This window comes from Canis lupus, chromosome 1 (genome assembly GCF_003254725.2).
Source record: "Canis lupus dingo isolate Sandy chromosome 1, ASM325472v2, whole genome shotgun sequence".
Lineage (NCBI taxonomy): Eukaryota > Metazoa > Chordata > Mammalia > Carnivora > Canidae > Canis > Canis lupus.
Window position 1 is genome coordinate 104,171,249 of NC_064243.1, and position 18,741 is coordinate 104,189,989.

An 18,741-nucleotide genomic window follows, 5' to 3' on the forward strand; every position below is an offset into this window, starting at 1 on the left:
CTGTTAACTCCCCTTGGACCTAAGCCAGCACCCAACTCTAATAAGTTACTGAAGAGCCCTCATGCTTCACCCTGGCCTCACTTAAAATCACCTGGAGCACTTAATTAAAGAACACTGTTGTTCCCACCAAGACTCTTTGACAGAATCTGTGGGGGAGAGCAGCAGTGATGATCATACCTGAAACTCCACGTGCTCTTCTAATGGAAAACCTGGGCCCAGAACCGCTTAACTAAGGCTTCTCTAGCTCTAATGTGAATGAAAAGTTTACATGTTCTCTCATCCTCCCTAAGACATTGTGGTGCTGTGGGTTTGGACTGGAGCCCATGAATTGGCATCATAAAAGTGCTGTGCTAGTCCTGATGTTGCACCACATAAATCCAGAATCAGTAGTACTAAGTTAGAGAAAACAGACACAGCACACCTGAGCCACATATACCCACCATCTTGTCGTAACACAAGTGGCCTTGGTTTCCAGTGAAGACCAGGAATCACAGTCCTGAAGCATTACATTCTTTGCTGAGACTTTGAAGTTTACAGAACGCTTGAGAAGGCTCTGAGTCTTGTTATTCAAACCCAAGTTCAGCTGCTCCATAGTTAAAAGCCAACACTTGAGAGACTGGTGTTGGTATTGGTGACCTTAAAAATAGACACTAAAAAAAAAAAAAAAAAAAAAAAAAAAAAAATAGACACTGCCACTTATTTTACAACCAAAAGATGAGTTTATTCAAAAGCAAAGGAAAATATCCTGAGCTGGGACAAAAAGCAGCTGCAAAATCATAGACATGCCTATAAGAAAAAGAAGAGGCACAAAATTTTTAAAGATTTATTTATTTATTTGAGATAGAGTAAGAGACAGAGGGAGAGGAAGAAGCAGACTCCCTGCCAAGCAGGGAACCCAGTCCCTGGACTCTGAGGTCATGACCAGAGCCAAAGGCAGACTACTCAACCTACGGAGCCATCCAGGCACGGTGAGGTACAATGTTTTAAAAATAAAATAATAGAAAGAGTATGTAGGGAAGGTTGTGATGAACTTAAAGTCCTTTGAAGTAACCTGGGAATTTACAATGTGATTGCTTCTCATTGCTGGATCTCTTGCCCAGGATGATGAGAAAAGGGGCTCTTTTGGGCTGGGGTCGAAGAGCAATATCCAGGTCCAAGGTTTAGCCCGTGTAAACCCAAATCTATGTCTTTTTTTCTCAACTTTTTATTTTAAGTAAACTCTACACCCGACATGGAGCTCAAACTTACACCCGCAAGATCAAGAGTCACATTCTCCACTGACTGATCCAGTCAGGAGTTTCAAGTCCATCTCTTACTGATGAGTCTACAATTAACTTCAAGTGAGAGGATGTCAGAGCTCATGCTGCCAAAACCTCCCAGCTCCATTTTAATGAGGTTTCTCATTACCAAGTTTGACATTTCCCTTTTTTTTTTTTAAGATTTTATTTATTTATTCATGACAGAGAGAGAGAACTAGAGACAGAGACAGACAGAGACCCAGGCAGATGGAGAAGCAGGCCCCATGCAGGGAGCCCGATGCGGGACTCGATCCCAGGACTCCAGGATCACACCCTGGACTGAAGGCAGGTGCTAAACTGCTGAGCCACACAGGGATCCCCCCAACATTCCCTTTTTAATCAGGATCTTTCCTTGAAAGCATCACTGATGCTTTCAGTCAGGTTATCTTTAGTGGTTTTGTCTCTCAGTGCCAGGAGGGACCTTTCCTGGTTGTCATGTCTCATGTCAGAGGGAAAGTACATAGGAGTTGGAAAGAACATAAGGCACATTCTTCGTATCTGATTTTGTATCTTCTCATGATTGTGAGTGTTGAGCCAGCATCCCCTCATTGGACAAATATTTTCTGCGAAAGATTGATAGACAACAAGTACAGATCAAAAGTAAATGACAATTCAACTGTGTATTTGTTCTAAACCAGGCCCCTGGCTCTGATAGTAGCCAACTGAAAATATTTGTTGGTACTTATCTGGACTTCGGAAAGAATTGTTTCTCTCCCTGCCACCTGGAAGTCACCTCTTACAACGGCTGTGAGGCAAACTGGTGTAATACTATATGAGGGCACTGAATGACATAACATAGCATATTTGTGAACATAAAACCATGTATAAACACGAACCATGAATAAATGAACTCTTTGGTAGGAATAGCAAAACTTCAAAGATAATTTAAAAGAGTAGTGTTATCTCAGAAAAGCTGTTTAGAACCACATGTGTTATCCCTGATACTCTTAAAAGTTTTGAATTCAGAAACCATGCACTTGGATTAAAATCCAGAGTTGGTGGGACACCTGAGTGGCTCAGTGATTGAGCGTCTGCCTTTGGCTCAGGTCGTGATCCCGGGGTGCTGGGATCGATCCCACATCTGTGAGGAGCCTGCTTCTGCCTCTACCTACGTCTCTGCCTCTCTCTGTGTGTCTTTCTTGAATTAATAAATGCAATCTTTAAAGAGATAAAAATTAATCAAATCAAATCAAATCCAGAGTTGAGGGCTTTCTGGGTGGCTCAGAGGTTGAGCATCTGCTTTAGGCCCAGGCCTGATCCCGGGATCCTGGGATTGAATCCCACATCTAGCTCCCCTTGGGGAACCCGCTTCTCCTTCTGCCTCTCTCTCCCTCTGTGTCTCACATGAATAAATAAAATCTTTAACAACAACAGCAAAATCCAGCGTTGGTTAGTAGCTCATTAAGAGAGAAACTTTGCGAAATCTGCACCTTCTTAACCTTCAGAAATGTGCACTGAATCATAATGAGGCTTTTTCCAAAAAGGTCATAAATAAAAGAGGTTTCCGCCTCCTACAAGACATTGGGAAGTATATGTCAAGGGCACTTTCTTTCCACAATAGAGTTAGAAGAAGCCCCAGTGAGAAAATGATGTGCCTGTCCATCCAGGGAAATCTGTGTCTCCAGATACTGTCTGCTTCAATTCAGGGAAACCTTTACCCTCAGATCCCCAGATGGTGTGCAGGTCCAGTCAGGGTTTGGTTCTTCCCTTCTTCCTCTCTTTCTTCCTCTTCTTCAGATTTTATGTATAAATTTGCAACAGAGAAAGAGAGAACATGAGCAGGGGGAGAAGCAGATGGAGAGGGAGAAGCAGACTCCCCACTGAGCAGGGAGCAGGTTGAGGGTCTTGATCCTAGGACCCTGGGATCAGGACGTGAGCCTGAAGGCAGACACGTAGCCATCTGAGCCACCAAGGCACCCTGGTGCTTTCTCATCCAAGTACTAACCAGGCCCGACCCTGCTTAGCTTCCGAGATCAGACGAGATCGGGCACGTTCAGGGTGGTATGGCCGTAGACACCCTGGTGCTTTCTTTAGACCTGTCACTTGGATCAAGAGTTTATTCCCTGCAGTTTGGGAGCACTGCAGGTTGTTCAAGGGGACCGTGTGACTATTTCTTCAGTGGCCTTACCTAAAAGACAGTAGCAGAAATGGCTCTGAGGCCAGGGGGATATCACCAAGCCACATGGTCCAGTTGATGGCTATAATTGCCTGTGGGCAATATGTTTCTGAGTGAGCACTCAAAGGTCATTTCTTTCCCCCTTATATCCAAAGAAGAAAAAGGGAAGTTGATAATTAGGATATCTGAAGGTAGGGACTCTTTTAGACTTTTAAATTTTTTTTTTTTCACAGTCTCAAAGGCTATGTCTTCCCCTCCTTTCTAAATAATAGGGTTAGGTTAGTCTTTTTCTTTTTTGTTTTTTTTCTTTTTTTAAGTAAAACATATACAGAGTGAGACATGAAAGAGAAGTTTGAAATCCAACTTTGACAATAACTACCAAAGTCCAAGAAATCCTCAAAGTTGCTGCTAGTTTTAAGTTTGGGGAAATTCAGGATGCCTTGAAGTCTGCCAAATCCAAATCTAGTCCCTGTTCTGAGAGCAGGTACCTTAAATATCTAAGCTAAGTGTGAGCAACCTGTAGGGTATTTTGGGGGGGAGTGAGGGGGGACTTTAAGTCTCCTCAGGGCAAAAGTTTTAAGGGATAGATAATGTCTTCATGTAAAGTAGCTTGATAAGGGAGCAAAGAAGCAAATGACCTACACATCATAACAAAGAGGAGCTTGCAGAAAACTTTATGTCATTCTTATTAGCCTTTAAGATTTGTGACAAACAGGAAGGACCTACCATGTAACCTGGAGGCATTATTGACCAGGTGTATTGCCATTCCTCCGAAGTGAAGGCAAAAAGAAACTGGCTACCCATATCAACTGGAATACTTAGAAATGAACTGCATAGGGCAGCCCCCGGTGGTGCAGCGGTTTGGTGCCGCCTGCAGCCCAGGGTGTGATCCTGGAGACCCTGGATTGTGTCGCAGGTCAGGCTCTCCGTATAATGCCTGCTTCTCCCTCTGCCTGTGTCTCTGCCTCTCTCTCTGTCTCTCTGTGTCTCTCATGAATGAATAAAGAAAATCTTCAAAAAAAAAAAAAAAGAAAGAAAGAAATGAACTGCATGGATGAATTTCAGTGAAAAATTTGGTTTCAATGGGAATGGATGTCACTAGTACATGAGGGTTAGGAACAACCGGATGCAGACAGAAAACAATGTTATTTGTTTCTCAGAAATACTGGGAAAACCTCCATCCTCAGACTTTGGGTTTTCTCACAGGTAAAATAGAGATGTTATAGGAAGTGACTTAGGACAGAAGGAGGCCCTGAGCCTTGTAATCCTGTTATGTGCTTGATGCCCTGAAGGGCTGCTTTAGGTGTAGGGTATTGATTAATTCTAGACAGGTCTTTAGAGGATCTATTTGAATCTTGATGGGAGGGGCACTGTGGATTGGGCCAATATCGGTTGAACATTTTCCTCATAAAAAGGATGGTAGTGGGGACTCCTGGGTGGCTCAGTGGTTGAGCATTTGCTTTTGGCTCAGGGCATGATCCCAGGATCTGAGATCAAGTCCCACATTGAGCTCCCTGCGAGGAGCATACTTCTCCCTCTGTCTATGTCTCTGCCTCTCTCTCTTTCCGTGTCTCTCATGAATAAATAACTTTTTTAAAAAAAGAGGATGGTAGTGGGCACTCAGGTGGCTCAGTGGTTGAGCATCTGCCTTCGGCCCAGGTCATGATCCGGGGGTCCTGGGATCAAATCCCACCTCAGAATCTCCTCAGGGAGACTGCCTCTCCCTCTGCCTATATGTGTGTGTCTTTCATGAATGAATAAACAAAATCTTTTTTTAAAAATGAGGATGGTAGTTGATCCAATAGAAGTGATTGCTACCCCTCACCTCAACTATAATTGCTATCAGAGACAGAGCATAGGAAAATATTAAAGTGTCATTTATTTACCCTAGTTCCCAGTTGTGGTTACTACTGTGAGATTTTAGAATCATGTTCCTCTTTTGGGAGGAAGAAATTCTACTATGACATTTTTAAAAGAAATCTCAGGCCGGTAAATAAATATTTAGGGCAGATGAACTAAGGAGAAAAAACTGTCTAATGCTCAAAGGGTCTAGACACAGGAAGTGGGTTCACACAGGCACCCAGGGAGATTTGTTACAGACCCATAATATTTTAACTGTTTTAGTATTCTGAGGCAGGGGCTGCTTGATAGCAGTGGGATTGAGCACGGACAGGTGTAGCTCAGGTGTCAATAAGAACAGAGACAGATTTATTCGCAACGTGGAGAATAGTTTCACAAAGCCAATTGAGAGGGAGGGTTGGGAAAAGCCCCTAGAGTTCCTTGGAGCCCTGCCACTGAGAATCAGGAGGACATTGAAAAAGTTGGCTAAAGAGCTGAAGGTGCCTAAAGCTCTTAAATATGTAATACTGTACTCCTTATCCTGGTTTCCTTTTTCTTTTTTCTTTTTTTTAAAGTTTTATTTATTTATTTATGATAGACATAGAGAGAGACAGAGAGGTGCAGAAACACAGGAGGAGGGAGAAGCAGGCTCCATGCCCGGGGCCCGACATGGGACTCGATCCTGGGATTCCAGGATCGCGCCCTGGGCCAAAGGCAGGCGACAAACCCCTGAGTCACCCAGGGATCCCGATGTCCTGGTTTCTTGAAGGAATTGCAGAAGCAAGGCTTCCATTTTTGTTTAGGGGCATTCATTTGCTGGAATTGAATAATGAAAAATTTTAGTGGTCTTTCCTCTAGATGACTTCTCCAGGGTGTGAGCAATCTGGTTTGTCTAATTAATTAAATGGAGTGGACATGATGTCCCATTTCATCTTGATGCTTTAAATTAAAAGCGAAAGATCCTGGATCACTCCATTAACAAACATAGAGTTAAGGGGCACCTTGGGGGGTCAGTCAAACATCTGACTTTGGCTCAGGTCATGATCCCAGCGTCCTTGGATTGAACCCTCCTTGGGCTCCCTGCTCAGCAGGGAGTCTGCTTGTCCTTCTCTCTCTGCCCCTCCCGCTGCCCCTGCTTGCGCTCTTTCTCTCTCTCTCTCTTTCTCTCAAATATATAAATAAAAACTTTTTAAAAATTAAAAAATAAATAGAAAGTTAAAAGCTACACAAGTAGATTCAACTTATAAAGGCTAGAAATTTCTTTAAAGACAATTGAACTTGATCATAATCATCATGAAGGGAATAACTGGTCTTCTGTGTACAAGTCTGAATTTTGTTCCAATCCACAGGATTGGGAAAACCCATCATAATTGATTGGTGGGGCCTCTAGCAAGTTTTGTAGCATCTTGCCAAAAGTTACAGGTTTGTTGCTTTGGATTCTGTTCATGATGTTCCCATTGAGCTAGTTTCATCCAGTGTTTGACCTGGCCCTCACCAACAAGCATGTAGACCAATTGATGTAAATCTGACAAACCACTTTGGGAAGTTAGAATAACTATGTTACATTCTTGAGCAAACCTATTGGGATCCTCAGTCACTATAGGGAACTTTAGGGAACTTCAGCTCAATGTTCAGCCTTCCTCCAGGGAAAATAAGAGACATTGGGTCCACTGAGGTCCTCAAAAGACTCCAGGAAGGCAGATTTTTAATAGATTCAGGGGAGGAGGTAGCAGAGGGAGCTTCAAAGGAAAAGGGAGGTGTAACTAAAGGATAGAATGAGAGTGGAGATTAGGATGGAAGAGAAGAAAGGAAGATTGCACTAGAGGTAGGGGCTGAGCATGAGGTGGCATCCTAGAGGCAGTTGACAAAGAAGGTAGGGGAGAGGAAGAAGAGTTCCCAGAAGCCCCTTTTCATTTTTGTAATTATCTGCTTACCTTATTTATTTGAAAAAGTGTAGGTTGTCATGAGGCAATATTACATTCCTTTTTTTTTTTTTTTTTTTTTTAGCGATATTACATTCCTGATAGCGTTTGAAACCTTCAAAATACCAAATAAATTGGAAACCCGTTTAATTTTGTCAATTTTAGAACCATGGTTGTCCACCTTATCTTTGATAAAAATTCCGTTGGATGGGGCATCGCGGGTGCCTCAGCGGTTTAGGGCCGTCTTTGGCCCAGGGTGTGATCCTGGAGACCCGGGATCAAGTCCCATGCCGGGCTCCCTGCATGGAGCCTGCTTCTCCCTCTGCCTGTGTCTCTGCCTCTCTGTCTCTCCCTGTCTCTCATGATGAAATAAATAAAATTTTAAAAAAAAGTAAGTTCCTTTGGAAAGATCAAAGAAGGAAGTTGTGGCCATTGAAGTTCGTGATTACTTCCGGTTAAGTCAGTCCATTTCTGTTCAAATGCCCACGAGGAGGGAAAGTATTTTTCAAACATAAGTGTCTCTTCCTTCAGTTGGAATAGAGGAGTAGTATCTAGAAGTAAGATCAAGGCCATATCAGATCAAGCCCATCTCTTCCCGCTGGGTTTGCAATTGACTACCTGTAGTAGGGCAGAAAAGCTCCTTGCCAACTCCATTTTAGTGAGGCATTCCATTACTCATTTTCACAGTTGGAAGGGAAAATTTGCTTTGTTCAGGAGGTTGGCAGATGGAGACCATGGTGGATTTATGTCCAAAGACACTCTATTAACCAGACTAAGCAGGAAGTCCTTCAGGGGAAGGAACATAGGAGTAGTGAGCATTGACATGCAGGGGAAGCAGTGCTTAATCGTTCTTGGTATGATCTGAAGGAGACCTGCTGGCATCAGGGAAGGCCACTTTCTAGAATGGGCAAACTTGATCTTCCAGAATCATCGGGTTCCTTGTTTCCCCCACATCGGAGGTCTGTTGAAATCTCAAGAAGCTACAATGAGTCAATCCTTAAGCTGGAGAGCATAGGGGAGTGAGTTAGACTTATGTAGCCAGGAGTGCTCGGCATAGCTAGAGTCTGAGAAAATCTACATCTGGAAAATAACATAGATATTCTATTAATGCAGTATATATTGAGCTTTTACTATGTGCACACACATGATATTTTGCTGGGACCTTAGGAACATGTGAGTTAATCCTCATAATACTTTAGTGAACTCTTATAACACTCACAGTTGGTACTAAGTGTTTCATATTTTCCCTGAGAATGTAGATACCGGGCACCGCCTTTCTGTTTCTTTTTCTTCCTTAACATTGGTTGTATAAAATAGGAGCTAAATATTGATTGGAGAAACATACAAAAGCATAAACCAGAACATTGAAGAAGTTCTCATTATTGACTAAGAATCAAATTGGCATAAGATAAACAGGAAAATCAAATTTAAACCATACATATGGATACTCCCCACTGAACGGAGTGTTGCAAAGACTGGCAAAGTAATGGATATATGTCTTTGAGAAGAAGAAGGTTGAAGTCTGGGAACTCCAAGGGAAGAAATTCAACTCACAGGGAAGAAGAAAACGAGGAAATATTTGATAAACAAATATCATCTAGGCCACTCAAAAACAATAGGCCATAGAGAACTTTTCTCAAACAGGCCTAACTATGTTCCTCCCTGTTTCTCAAACTTAGTTTATATAATAATGTAGTTACATATGGTGATAGCTTTCAGCCTGGGATAGGTTCTCTCTCTAAATTCTTTTTAGTCAGTGAAGGGGGTGAAAACGACATTTCCTGAATCTGCCCCATTTTGATTGCTTTTTCAATCAAAATCATCTTTCTGCCAAAGTGGTCCATCATGGAGCAGTCTGGGCTTGGCCCACACTAAATGTAGGATATTTTGTTGGCATAAATAAAGCACACACAGTAAAAAAAATTTGGTATGAAATCACATGGAATCTAAAAAAAGGTTAACATCATCAAAGTGAGGATGAGAATGTTTGCTGCCCTCTACTGAGAGTGAAGGAAATGTTGAAATATTGATCAAATGTTGATTGAAAGTTAGTAATTGGAACCCTCACTAAAATGGAGTCAGGAGGTTTTCAGCAGAGGGAGATCTTAAGCCCTATCACTCATAGTCAATGGCAGTTCCAACAGGAAGGGAAGATCTTGACCTTACACAAGCTTGACCTTGGGAGCGGTTTATACCTACTCTTGCAACCAAAGGCAGAGATGCTTTTCTTATCCTTCCCAGGCAACAGCCTCACCAGTGAAAACCCACCGTCCTTCAAACCATTTTACCAGAAATAATTTTTATTCTGTAATAGACTTCTCAACTTAAGCCTTGTCTCCTCAAACCAAACAAAAAAATTCCTCTTTTTGTTCCCTGGACTTGCCTATGGTTTTGCCACAGCTTGTATGTTCCTAATTGCAATTCTCTGTATTCCTGAATAAACCCACCTTTTAAGGGGATCCCTGGGTGGCTCATTGGCTGAGCAACTCCCTTGGGCCCAGAGTGAGAATCTGGATGCCCAGGATCGAGTCCAACATCAGGCCTCCGTGCATGGAGCCTGTTTCTCTCTGGGCCTGCGTCTCTGCCTCTGTGTGTGTGTGGGGGGGGAGTGGTAAATTAATAATTGTTTTAAAAAAATAAATAAACCCATCTTTTGGTGAAAAAATTATAGGCAGTTTTTATTTTTTAAGAAGAATTTATTTATTTATTTACTCATGAGAGACAGAGAGAGAGAGAGAGAGAGAGAGAGAAAGGCAGAGACACAGGCAGAGGGAGAAGCAGGGTCCTGGGATTCAGTCCCGGGTTGGGCTCCCTGGTAAAGGAGGAGCCTGCTTCTGACCCTCTGCCTCTCTGCCTGCTTGTGCTCTGCCTTTCCATTCCCTCTCTCTCTCTCAAATAAATAAATAAAATCTTGAAAAAGAAAAAGCAACAGAAGACACAGGAAAAGGTGTGACACCCAACGTTTCTTTAAGGAAGAGATATTTGCATTTGTAAGGGAAAGGTCCTTTCCTAAGAGTATCTCCCTTTGTGTAGCAGGAAGAGGGAGAAGATGTAAATCTTGAGAAACTCTTATCAGTGAAGAAGGCGAGGATTTAAATCTGGTAACCGCACAGCCTTGGTTGTGGTGCTTTGCCGGTCACCTCCCCAGATGTTTCCCGGAGTATCAAAATAGATCATCCCCGGTTGCCTGGGTGGCTCAGCAGTTGGGTGTCTGTCTGCCTTTGGTTCAGGACGTGATCCCAGAGTCCCAGTATCGAGTCCCACATGGGGGTCCCTGCGAGAAGCCTGCTTCTCCCTCTGCCCGTCTCTGCCTCTCTGTGTCTCTCATGAAGAAGTAAATAAAATCTAAAACAAAAAAAAAAAAGTTCTTCCCCCTCGGATTCTGTCAATTGATGGTGGAAACAACAGCGTTGTTTTAAGTCAGTGCTCCGGGTGATTCTAAGTGAGGCCACAGTTAAGTAGAAAGGCTTCCTTTTAATTTCTGAGAATTGAGAGCAGGCTTCGCCTTAGGAGGGGTAATGGTCTCCACTACCCGAGTCAGGAGGGTTAGGGCCACAGCACACGGGGCCTAGGCTGTAGCTGAATCTGTGAGCATCTGGGGGAGGGGAGGGCCCTGGAAGCAGAGAAGGAAAAATCAGTTCCTGATTTCCAACTGGGAGTTCACAGCTTCTCAACAGCTCCACACCCAAAGGACTAGGAAGTTGGGCTTTTTGTGCATTTCAAAGTCCTGCCTGCAGGGGAGCAGTTTATAGGTGGAGAGACTTGGCTGCCTTTAAAGGTGTGTCCTCCTGATGCAGCTGGGACTCCTCCACGGAGATCTTGTGAGAGAGCTCGCTAGAGGCCGAGGTGGACGGAGCAGAGATGGCGGGGTCTCAGGTAAGCCTTGTGTCCCAGCTTAGAGGCCGCAGTGCCTTTTTGGCCCGAAATTCCCTGCATTTGGAGATTGCAAGTGTTGATTCCTCCAGCTCTGATATTTCTGCCTCGTGGTTTCACTTATTGTTAAAAACCTTTTCAAATATAATACCCAAGGCTCGATCTTAGAACACTTCTCCTCCATCACCTTCTTTCCCTTCTCTCCAACGGGGCTTCCAATAAGCCACCAAAACTGTATTTATTTTTTATTTTTGAAGATTGTATTTGGGGGATGCCTGGGTGGTGCAGCGCTTTAGCGCCTGCCTTCGGCCCAGGGTGTGTTCCTGGAGACCCGGGATCGAGCCCCGCATCGGGCTCTCTCCAGGGAGCCTGCTTCTCCCTCTGCCTGTGTCTCTGCCTCTCTCTTTCTCTCTCTCTCTCTGTCTTTCAGGAATAAATAAAATATTAAAAAAAAAAGAAAATAAAATTCTAATTCACATTGGACTTTGATAAGTACATTTGTACCCCACCAAAATTTTCCACCTAAGAAGTAAACACAGCTATGGGTGCCTGGGTGGTGAAGTCGTTATACATCTGCCTTCAGCTCAGGTCATGATATCAGGGTCTTGGGATCCAGCCCTACATTGGGTTCCCTGCTTAACAAGGAATCTGCTTCTCCCTATCCAACCTGTTTGCACTCTCTCTCTCTCTGTCTCAAATAAATAAATGAAATCTAGAAAAAAAAAAAATAGATGCAACCTATAAAGCATGATATAAATTACAGTACTCAGGAATTTCTTATGCCTCTGTTGACTTGTTTGTTTATTTGTTTATTTATTTATTTTAAAGATTTTATCTATTTATTCATGAGAGACACAGAGAGAGAGAGGCAGAGACACAGGCAGAGGGAGAAGCAGGCTCCATGCAGGGAGCCCCATGTGGGACTCGATCCCGGGACCCTGGGATCACGACCTGGGCCAAAGGCAGATGCTCAACTGCCCAGCCACCCAGGTGTCCCAACACCTTTATTTTATAAATTATCTTGGATAAACATACAGTATTTATAATGGTTTTCTGAATCATATGCCATCCTCTTATGTCAAAGTTGGACAATTCATTAGAGCATATTACTGTGTTAAACATTATCTTAGTGCATAAGCAGGAAGCTGACCTAAGCCAGAACCAGTTCTAATATAACTTCGCTAAAAGGAGTTCACTCCTTGGGGAATCACAGATAGAAACTACTCCAGGTAGAGTTGTCACACAAAGGAAACTTGACTTGCAGCAAATACGGAGATCACAGAGAGTAACTTCCCAACAAGAGACTCCCAGAGCCAGAGGGAATGATTTCCTTTTATTTAGGGTTAGGGTAGATATTTAGAAATTGGAGCCTTGTCATCTTATGTAGAGCTAAGTATAAGGTGGCATATGAAGCTGAAGATAACAGTTCTATATGTACTTTGTTATATAAATATGAGGTTTGTGCTTCTCCTTGAGTGGAGATTTTAGTATTATAATGAGTTAAAAGCAACTGTTGGTCATTCCATGGGTCACTCCTTGGTCCAACTGCATAATTGTGAGTCAGGGGTTAAGCTAAAATTGGCCCGGGCCAACCTTTTTCACAGGGGAGTTCGCCTCTTTTGCTGGATAGTTTCTGTTTCCATCACAGGAGTCTATGCCTGAAGTAAAAGATTAAGGTAGAAAGAAGAGGCTGAGAAAAATATGGGACAAAGAGGGCACAAGCCCATAAGCAGTAAGGGTCAGATCATGGGATCTAGCTGGTGACATTTAACTCCCTCTTTCATCTTAGGTACGTTGTGAACTCTGCCGGCCTCTTGGTAACTGTGGTATTTATTGCAGGGGCTGCTGACATTCAGGGATGTGGCCATAGAATTCTCTCAGGCGGAGTGGGGATGCCTGAACCACACTCAGCGGGAACTGTACAGGGATGTGATGTTAGAGAACTATGGAAACCTTCTCTTCTTGGGTGAGGATGACTCCTTCCAGGTTTCCCAGAGCACACTCTGGGTTTTCTTCCTTCCTTTGAAGACTGACTCTTAGAAGATTCCTCTGCATGACTGGAATTCGGATCCATGCAATAAGGGAAATAAATGGGGATTTGTAGATGTGGAGAAAAATCTTCATGTTTCCTTTTCAGCTCTAGCTTCCCCTTCCTTTTTTAAAAAAAAAATTTTAAAAACATGTTATTTATTTATTTATTTATGAGAGACAATACAGAGAGAGGCAGAGACATAGGCAGAGAGAAGCAGGCTCCATGCCGGAAGCCCGATGTGGGACTTGATCCCGGGACTCCAGGATTATGCCCTGGGTGAAGGCAGGCACTAAACCGCTGAGCCACCAGGGGTTCCCCCCTAATTCTCCTTCCTTAAGGAGCATGATCATTTCTGTTGATGCATGTCAGTACTAAACATTGACAGGCATCAAATGGTACTGCCGATATTTAAACTCCAGTTTTTATTTATTATTATTGTATCTAGTACTTGGAAGTAGAAGCCATGATTTGAATATTTGAAACTCCTTCTGCTTGTTCTTTTTTTTTTTTTTAATATTTTATTTATTGATGAGAGACACACAGAGAGAGAGGCAGCGACACAGGCAGAGGGAGAAGCAGGCTCCATGCAGGGAGCCCGATGTGGGACTCAATCCTGGGTCTCCAAAATCACACCCTGGGCTGAAGGTGGCGCAAACCACTGAGTCACCCGGTGTGCCCTCCTACTGGTTCTAAAGGGGCTGTTGGTCAGTAGCCTTTGGGAAGGTATTTTCTATAATTTTACTCTGTCCTGTGGTCTCTACTGAGCATGATACTTGATTGAAAATCTCCAGCAATATCCATTTTCCTTTTTCCTAATAACCAGGCCTCATTGTGTCAAAGCCAGACCTGGTCTCCTTTTTGGAGCAAAAGAAGGAGCCTTGGAGCGTGAAGAGAAAGAAGAGAGTAACCATCCATCCAGGTAAGTGGAAATGAGTGAGGCAGATGACAGAGGTGCGGTCCACATGTGAAGGGGGAAGAGAGACCTTAAACTGTGGTGGGAGTAGTTCTCCTTGAAAGGATACACTCTTGAGAAACCTAGTTTATATTTTTCTCCCTGTCACAGAGGGACATGTGCTATCCAACATTATCAAGCTCTTAGCTTCTCTAAGGATTCTCCTTCAGCTCCACTGATGGTCCATCACTTCCACAGGGAGGGCCAGGAGACTCCCCTGGGAGTGGGAGGGTCTCCATAATCTGGGAGGTTCTCCATGGCTGTGAGGGTCCTGGGGAAGTCTCCCTGTTTCTCAGGTTCCATAGCCTTAGCCAATGTAAGTTCTGTTTTGCATTGTGAGAAGCATGTCGGGGTAGTGGTGGGCATACTGGGGTTGGTGCAGAAATCTGGGAACACTGGAGACAGGTACCACGTTTTCTGGCTTATGCATTCCAATGTTATGGAGGCTTTACTCTTGATTGTACAAAATTGACACTCAGTAATTTCATCAGATAACAAAGCACCTCCCTAAAATAAGAAAATCTAATCCTGGGATCCCTGGGTAGCACAGCGGTTTGGCGCCTGCCTTTGGCCCGGGGCTCAACCCTGGAGACCCCAGGATCTAATCCCATGTCGGGCTCCCTGCATGGGCCCGCTTCTCCCTCTGCCTGTGTCTCTGCCTCTCTGTCTCTCTCTGTGTGACTATCATGAATAAATAAATAAAATCTTTTAAAAATATATTAAAAAAAAAGAAAATCTAATCCTTTATTTCACTTTGGAAGTTAATTTTTTCTTTGTATGAACTGAAAATAGGATATAACAGTGTGTTCCATTCCTCAGTGGTGAAATAATGTAACGTATCTGTTTGTATCCTAGAATTCCTACCTAAATTAATGCCATGGGGGAACTAGAACATTTAGACCTTAGAACTTGAAGCCTATAATAAATTCTCAATTTTTACCTTCTTTCTTAATACTTGCATCATTGTATGAATTTGTCTTGTATGACAGGAATTTCTTTTTATTTTGTCAAGTGTGTTTTCACTTTCTTCTTAGTTATATATGAGATTCATCTGTTATTTATTAGATCAAAAGTTCTGATATGACATGGGCATGTGAGGTAGAGGGATGTCTGGGTGGCCTGTCAGTTGGTCCCAAGTCATGATCCTGGAGTCCTGGGGCTCAGCCCCCGCCATTGGGCTCCCTGCTCAGTGGGGAGTCTGCTTCTTCCTGTGCCCTTCCCCTGCTGTGCTCTCTCTCTCTCTCTCTCCTTCTCTCTCAAATACATGGATAAAGTCTTAAAAAAAAAAAGCAGTGAGGTATAATTCGTATAATTCCTGTATTTTAAAGAAAGCTTTTGTTCATAAATGTAATTTTACTTCAGTGAAAATTAGTCATTGGGTTTTTCTTCTACTTGCCTTGTAATATATCTGAATTTAATCCCAAATATGTATTTTATGTATAGTGGCCTTTAGCATATTTTGCAACTTGCTTGGTATTTATTTAGAAATGAAGATGTCTTTATTTCCTTGGTTCTAAGGAGTGGGTTGTAGCCTTAAATTCTCTGTTCAAGGAAGGATATATTAATAAAATAATACATTTGTAAAATGCCTTTTTAAGTGGTTGTTCATATGATTTTCACTTACAGCTTTTAATGATTGATTTTAATGAATATTTTTTATTATACTGTGGTCAGTGAAAACCAGCCAATAACTCATGCTTGTTTTTTATGATACATAGAGTTTAAAATTAGTTTTATAGAAAGTTTCCTTGAGAATAATGCATCTGTTTTGTTTTGTTTTGTTTTGAAAGAATTTTATTTATTTATTTATTCATTCATTCATTCATTCATTCATTCATGAGAGATGGAGAGAGAGGCAGAGACACAGGCAGAGGGAGAAGCAGGCTCCATGCAGGGATCCTGATGTGGGACTCATTCAATTCTGGGACTCCAGGATCAAGCCCTTGCCTGAAGGCAGTCGCTAAACTGTTGAGCCACCCAGTAATCCCGTATTTTTAATGGATTTATTTTAATGTAGCTTTTCTCGGGTTAAATTTTGTCTTCTTCTGGCTTTGTAATTCCATAACAATTTGCTTCCTTTTGTCTCGGACTTTCCACTACATTAGTTAGTTGTGGTTTTGGTTTTACTTGTGTATTTAGTTACACCATGACCATTTTCTTTTTCTTTTAATTTTTCCATAAGATTTTTAATCTATTCTTTTGAGAGAGACAGAAAGAGCAAATGAGAGCATAGCACAGGGGAGGACCAGAGGGAAAAGGAGAAGCAGAGTTCGCGCTGAGCAGGGAGCCTGACCTGGGCTCAATCCCAGGACCCTGGGATCAGGATGTGAGCTGAAAGCAGACGCAGAACCGACTGAGCCATCCAGGTGCCCCAAGGATGACAGTTTTCAAGTTCAGAGTTCAGAGACCATCTGAAGGATCGTGACCATGATCTGAACCGAAATTAAGAGTCCGATGCCTTGGGATCCCTGGGTGGCGCAGCGGTTTACCGCCTGCCTTTGGCCCAGGGCGCGATCCTGGAGACCCGGGATCGAATCCCACATCGGGCTCCCGGTGCATGGAGCCTGCTTCTCCCTCTGCCTATGTCTCTGCCTCTCTCTCTCTCTGTGACTATCATAAATAAATAAAAATTAAAAAAAAAAAAAAAAAGAGTCCGATGCCTAATGTGATTCCTTCCTCTGCTTCAGCTCTGTAGTCTCTTTCTTGTTTGAACACTCACCCTTTGTCTGAGCAGTCACCACAGTGCATCCAGAGGGTGCTGTCGTTCCCTCTTCCTCCATGTCATGCGTGACAGAAACAAGTCCCTCAGGCAGCAGCCAAGAATCCAGATCCCTAAACCTACAGGTCACTCGTTTCTTTCTCTCCTGAGGAGAGGTACGAGTTTTTTCACAGGGTGCCTTCAAGTGTCAGGGAGGGTGAGCTGCTGTTGTGGGCAAGTGTCACAAATTTTCTTAGTGTCTTTGATGTGGCTCTTCTTCACCTCTTGACAATCTCTTTTTCAAAGTGTTTACTGGGTTATTGTGCCTATTTTTTTCTGTTTTGGTATTTTTTTTCTTCAGGCTTTATAGATCTATATATATATTATGAGAATGGGTCCTTTTTTCCTTCTCCCACTCTATTTCTGTCTCTTGAGCTTATGATGCAGAGAAGTTCTTAATGTAATCCAATTTGTCATTTCAAACTTTACGGTTGGTGGTGTTTACCTTTTTTAGAAATTTTCTCATATACTAAGACCACAGAGATAGAATCCTTTGTTTTTCTAAAATATTCATAATGGGGCAGCCCCGGTGGCGCAGTGGTTTGGCGCCGCCTGCAGCCTGGGGTGTGATCCTGGAGACCTGGGATCGAGTCCCACATCGGGCTCCCTGCGTGGAGCCTGCTTCTCCCTCTGTCTGTGTCTCTGCTCCTCTCTCTCTGTGTCTATGAATAAATAAATAAAATCTTAAAAAAAAAATAAATAAAATAAAATATTCATAATGATCTATATAATATCAATCAGAGATGTATTCAGAGTCATTGCTCTCTGTGTAGTGACTGAGGTTTTCAATATTTTCTTTTTTTCTCAACAAGGCTAACCAATTGAAGTATATTCTGAAAGTGTCATATTATGGTTTCTTTTCATTTGCTTTCATTAGTCATTTCGGGCAGCCCCCGTGGCGCAGAGGTTTAGCGCCGTCTGCAGCCTGGGGTTTGAACCTGGGGACCCTGGATTGAGTCCCACGTCGGGCTCCCTGCTGGAGCCTGCTTCTCCCTCTGCCTGTGTCTCTGCCTCTCTCTCTCTGTGTCTCTCATGAATAAAAAAATAAAATCTTAAAAAAAAAAAAAAAGGTTGTGATATCTTATCAAAATGATACATTTGCTTTATGGACCATTGTTGTTATTCCTTGGTACCATGTAGTGAGCTTGTGATCTGGACCAGCAATTCCATGATTTTCATCCACTCCAGGCACAAGCAGTAGGTCAGCTGTATTCATAATAAGATCAACATTTCCTCCCAATCTTCACCTCATTTCAGAGCCACCCAAAGAACTTTTGTCCTTGTGATCACCTGTTTCATTTACCTGGTCTCGTCATGTCTATATTGTTCCTTTTTTCTTTTAATTTAATGTTTTTATTTTTTAAATATTTTATTTATTTATTCATGACAGACACACACAGAGGGAGAGAGAGAGGCAGAGACAGAGGCAGAGGGAGAAGCAGGCTCCATGCAGGTAGCCCGATGGGACTTGATCCCGTGTCTCCAGGATCCAGCCCTCGGCTGTAGGCAGCGCTAAACCGCTGAGACCCCCGGGCTGCCCTGTTCTTTTTTTTTTTTTTTTCTTTTTTTTAAGATTTAATATATTTATTTGACAGAGAGCACAAGCAAGAGGAGCAGCAGAGGGACAGTTAGAAGCCGGCTCTCCTAGCAGGGAGCCTAACATGGGGCTCAATCCCAGAACACTGGGTCACAACCTCAGCTAAGGCTTAACCACTGAGCCACCCAAGCGCCCTTATGTTGTTCTTTATGATATTTCTTGTTGATGAGTGGTGAACATCTCTGTCCTAAATCCTATGTGTTTCCCAATTCTCAGCCATTTTCTTGTAATGAGGCATGATTCCACTGTTTCCAGGACCTGTTCTGCCTGGGTTAGAAGTACAAGATCTGTCATCAACTACATGTAAATTCATATGCTTCTGAACAGTTTAGGTGTTTCTTCACACATCTCCCT

At 42.8% G+C, this 18,741-nt stretch overlaps 2 protein-coding genes and 1 pseudogene across 7 annotated transcripts in view; 1 reads left to right on the plus strand and 2 right to left on the minus strand.

The window, feature by feature from the left end:
* LOC112643367 (zinc finger protein 420-like) overlaps window positions 1–18,741 on the minus strand; it is a 642,213-nt gene that overhangs the window by 61,280 nt on the left and 562,192 nt on the right. The window lies entirely within an intron of this gene.
* LOC112645662 (5S ribosomal RNA) lies at window positions 3,196–3,313 on the minus strand (annotated as a pseudogene).
* LOC112643387 (zinc finger protein 85-like) overlaps window positions 10,973–18,741 on the plus strand; it is a 56,292-nt gene continuing 48,523 nt past the window's right edge. The window contains 1 exon segment of the mRNA XM_049108353.1: window positions 10,973–11,051. Coding sequence (XP_048964310.1) covers window positions 11,037–11,051 — 15 coding nt within the window. The 5' untranslated portion in view covers window positions 10,973–11,036.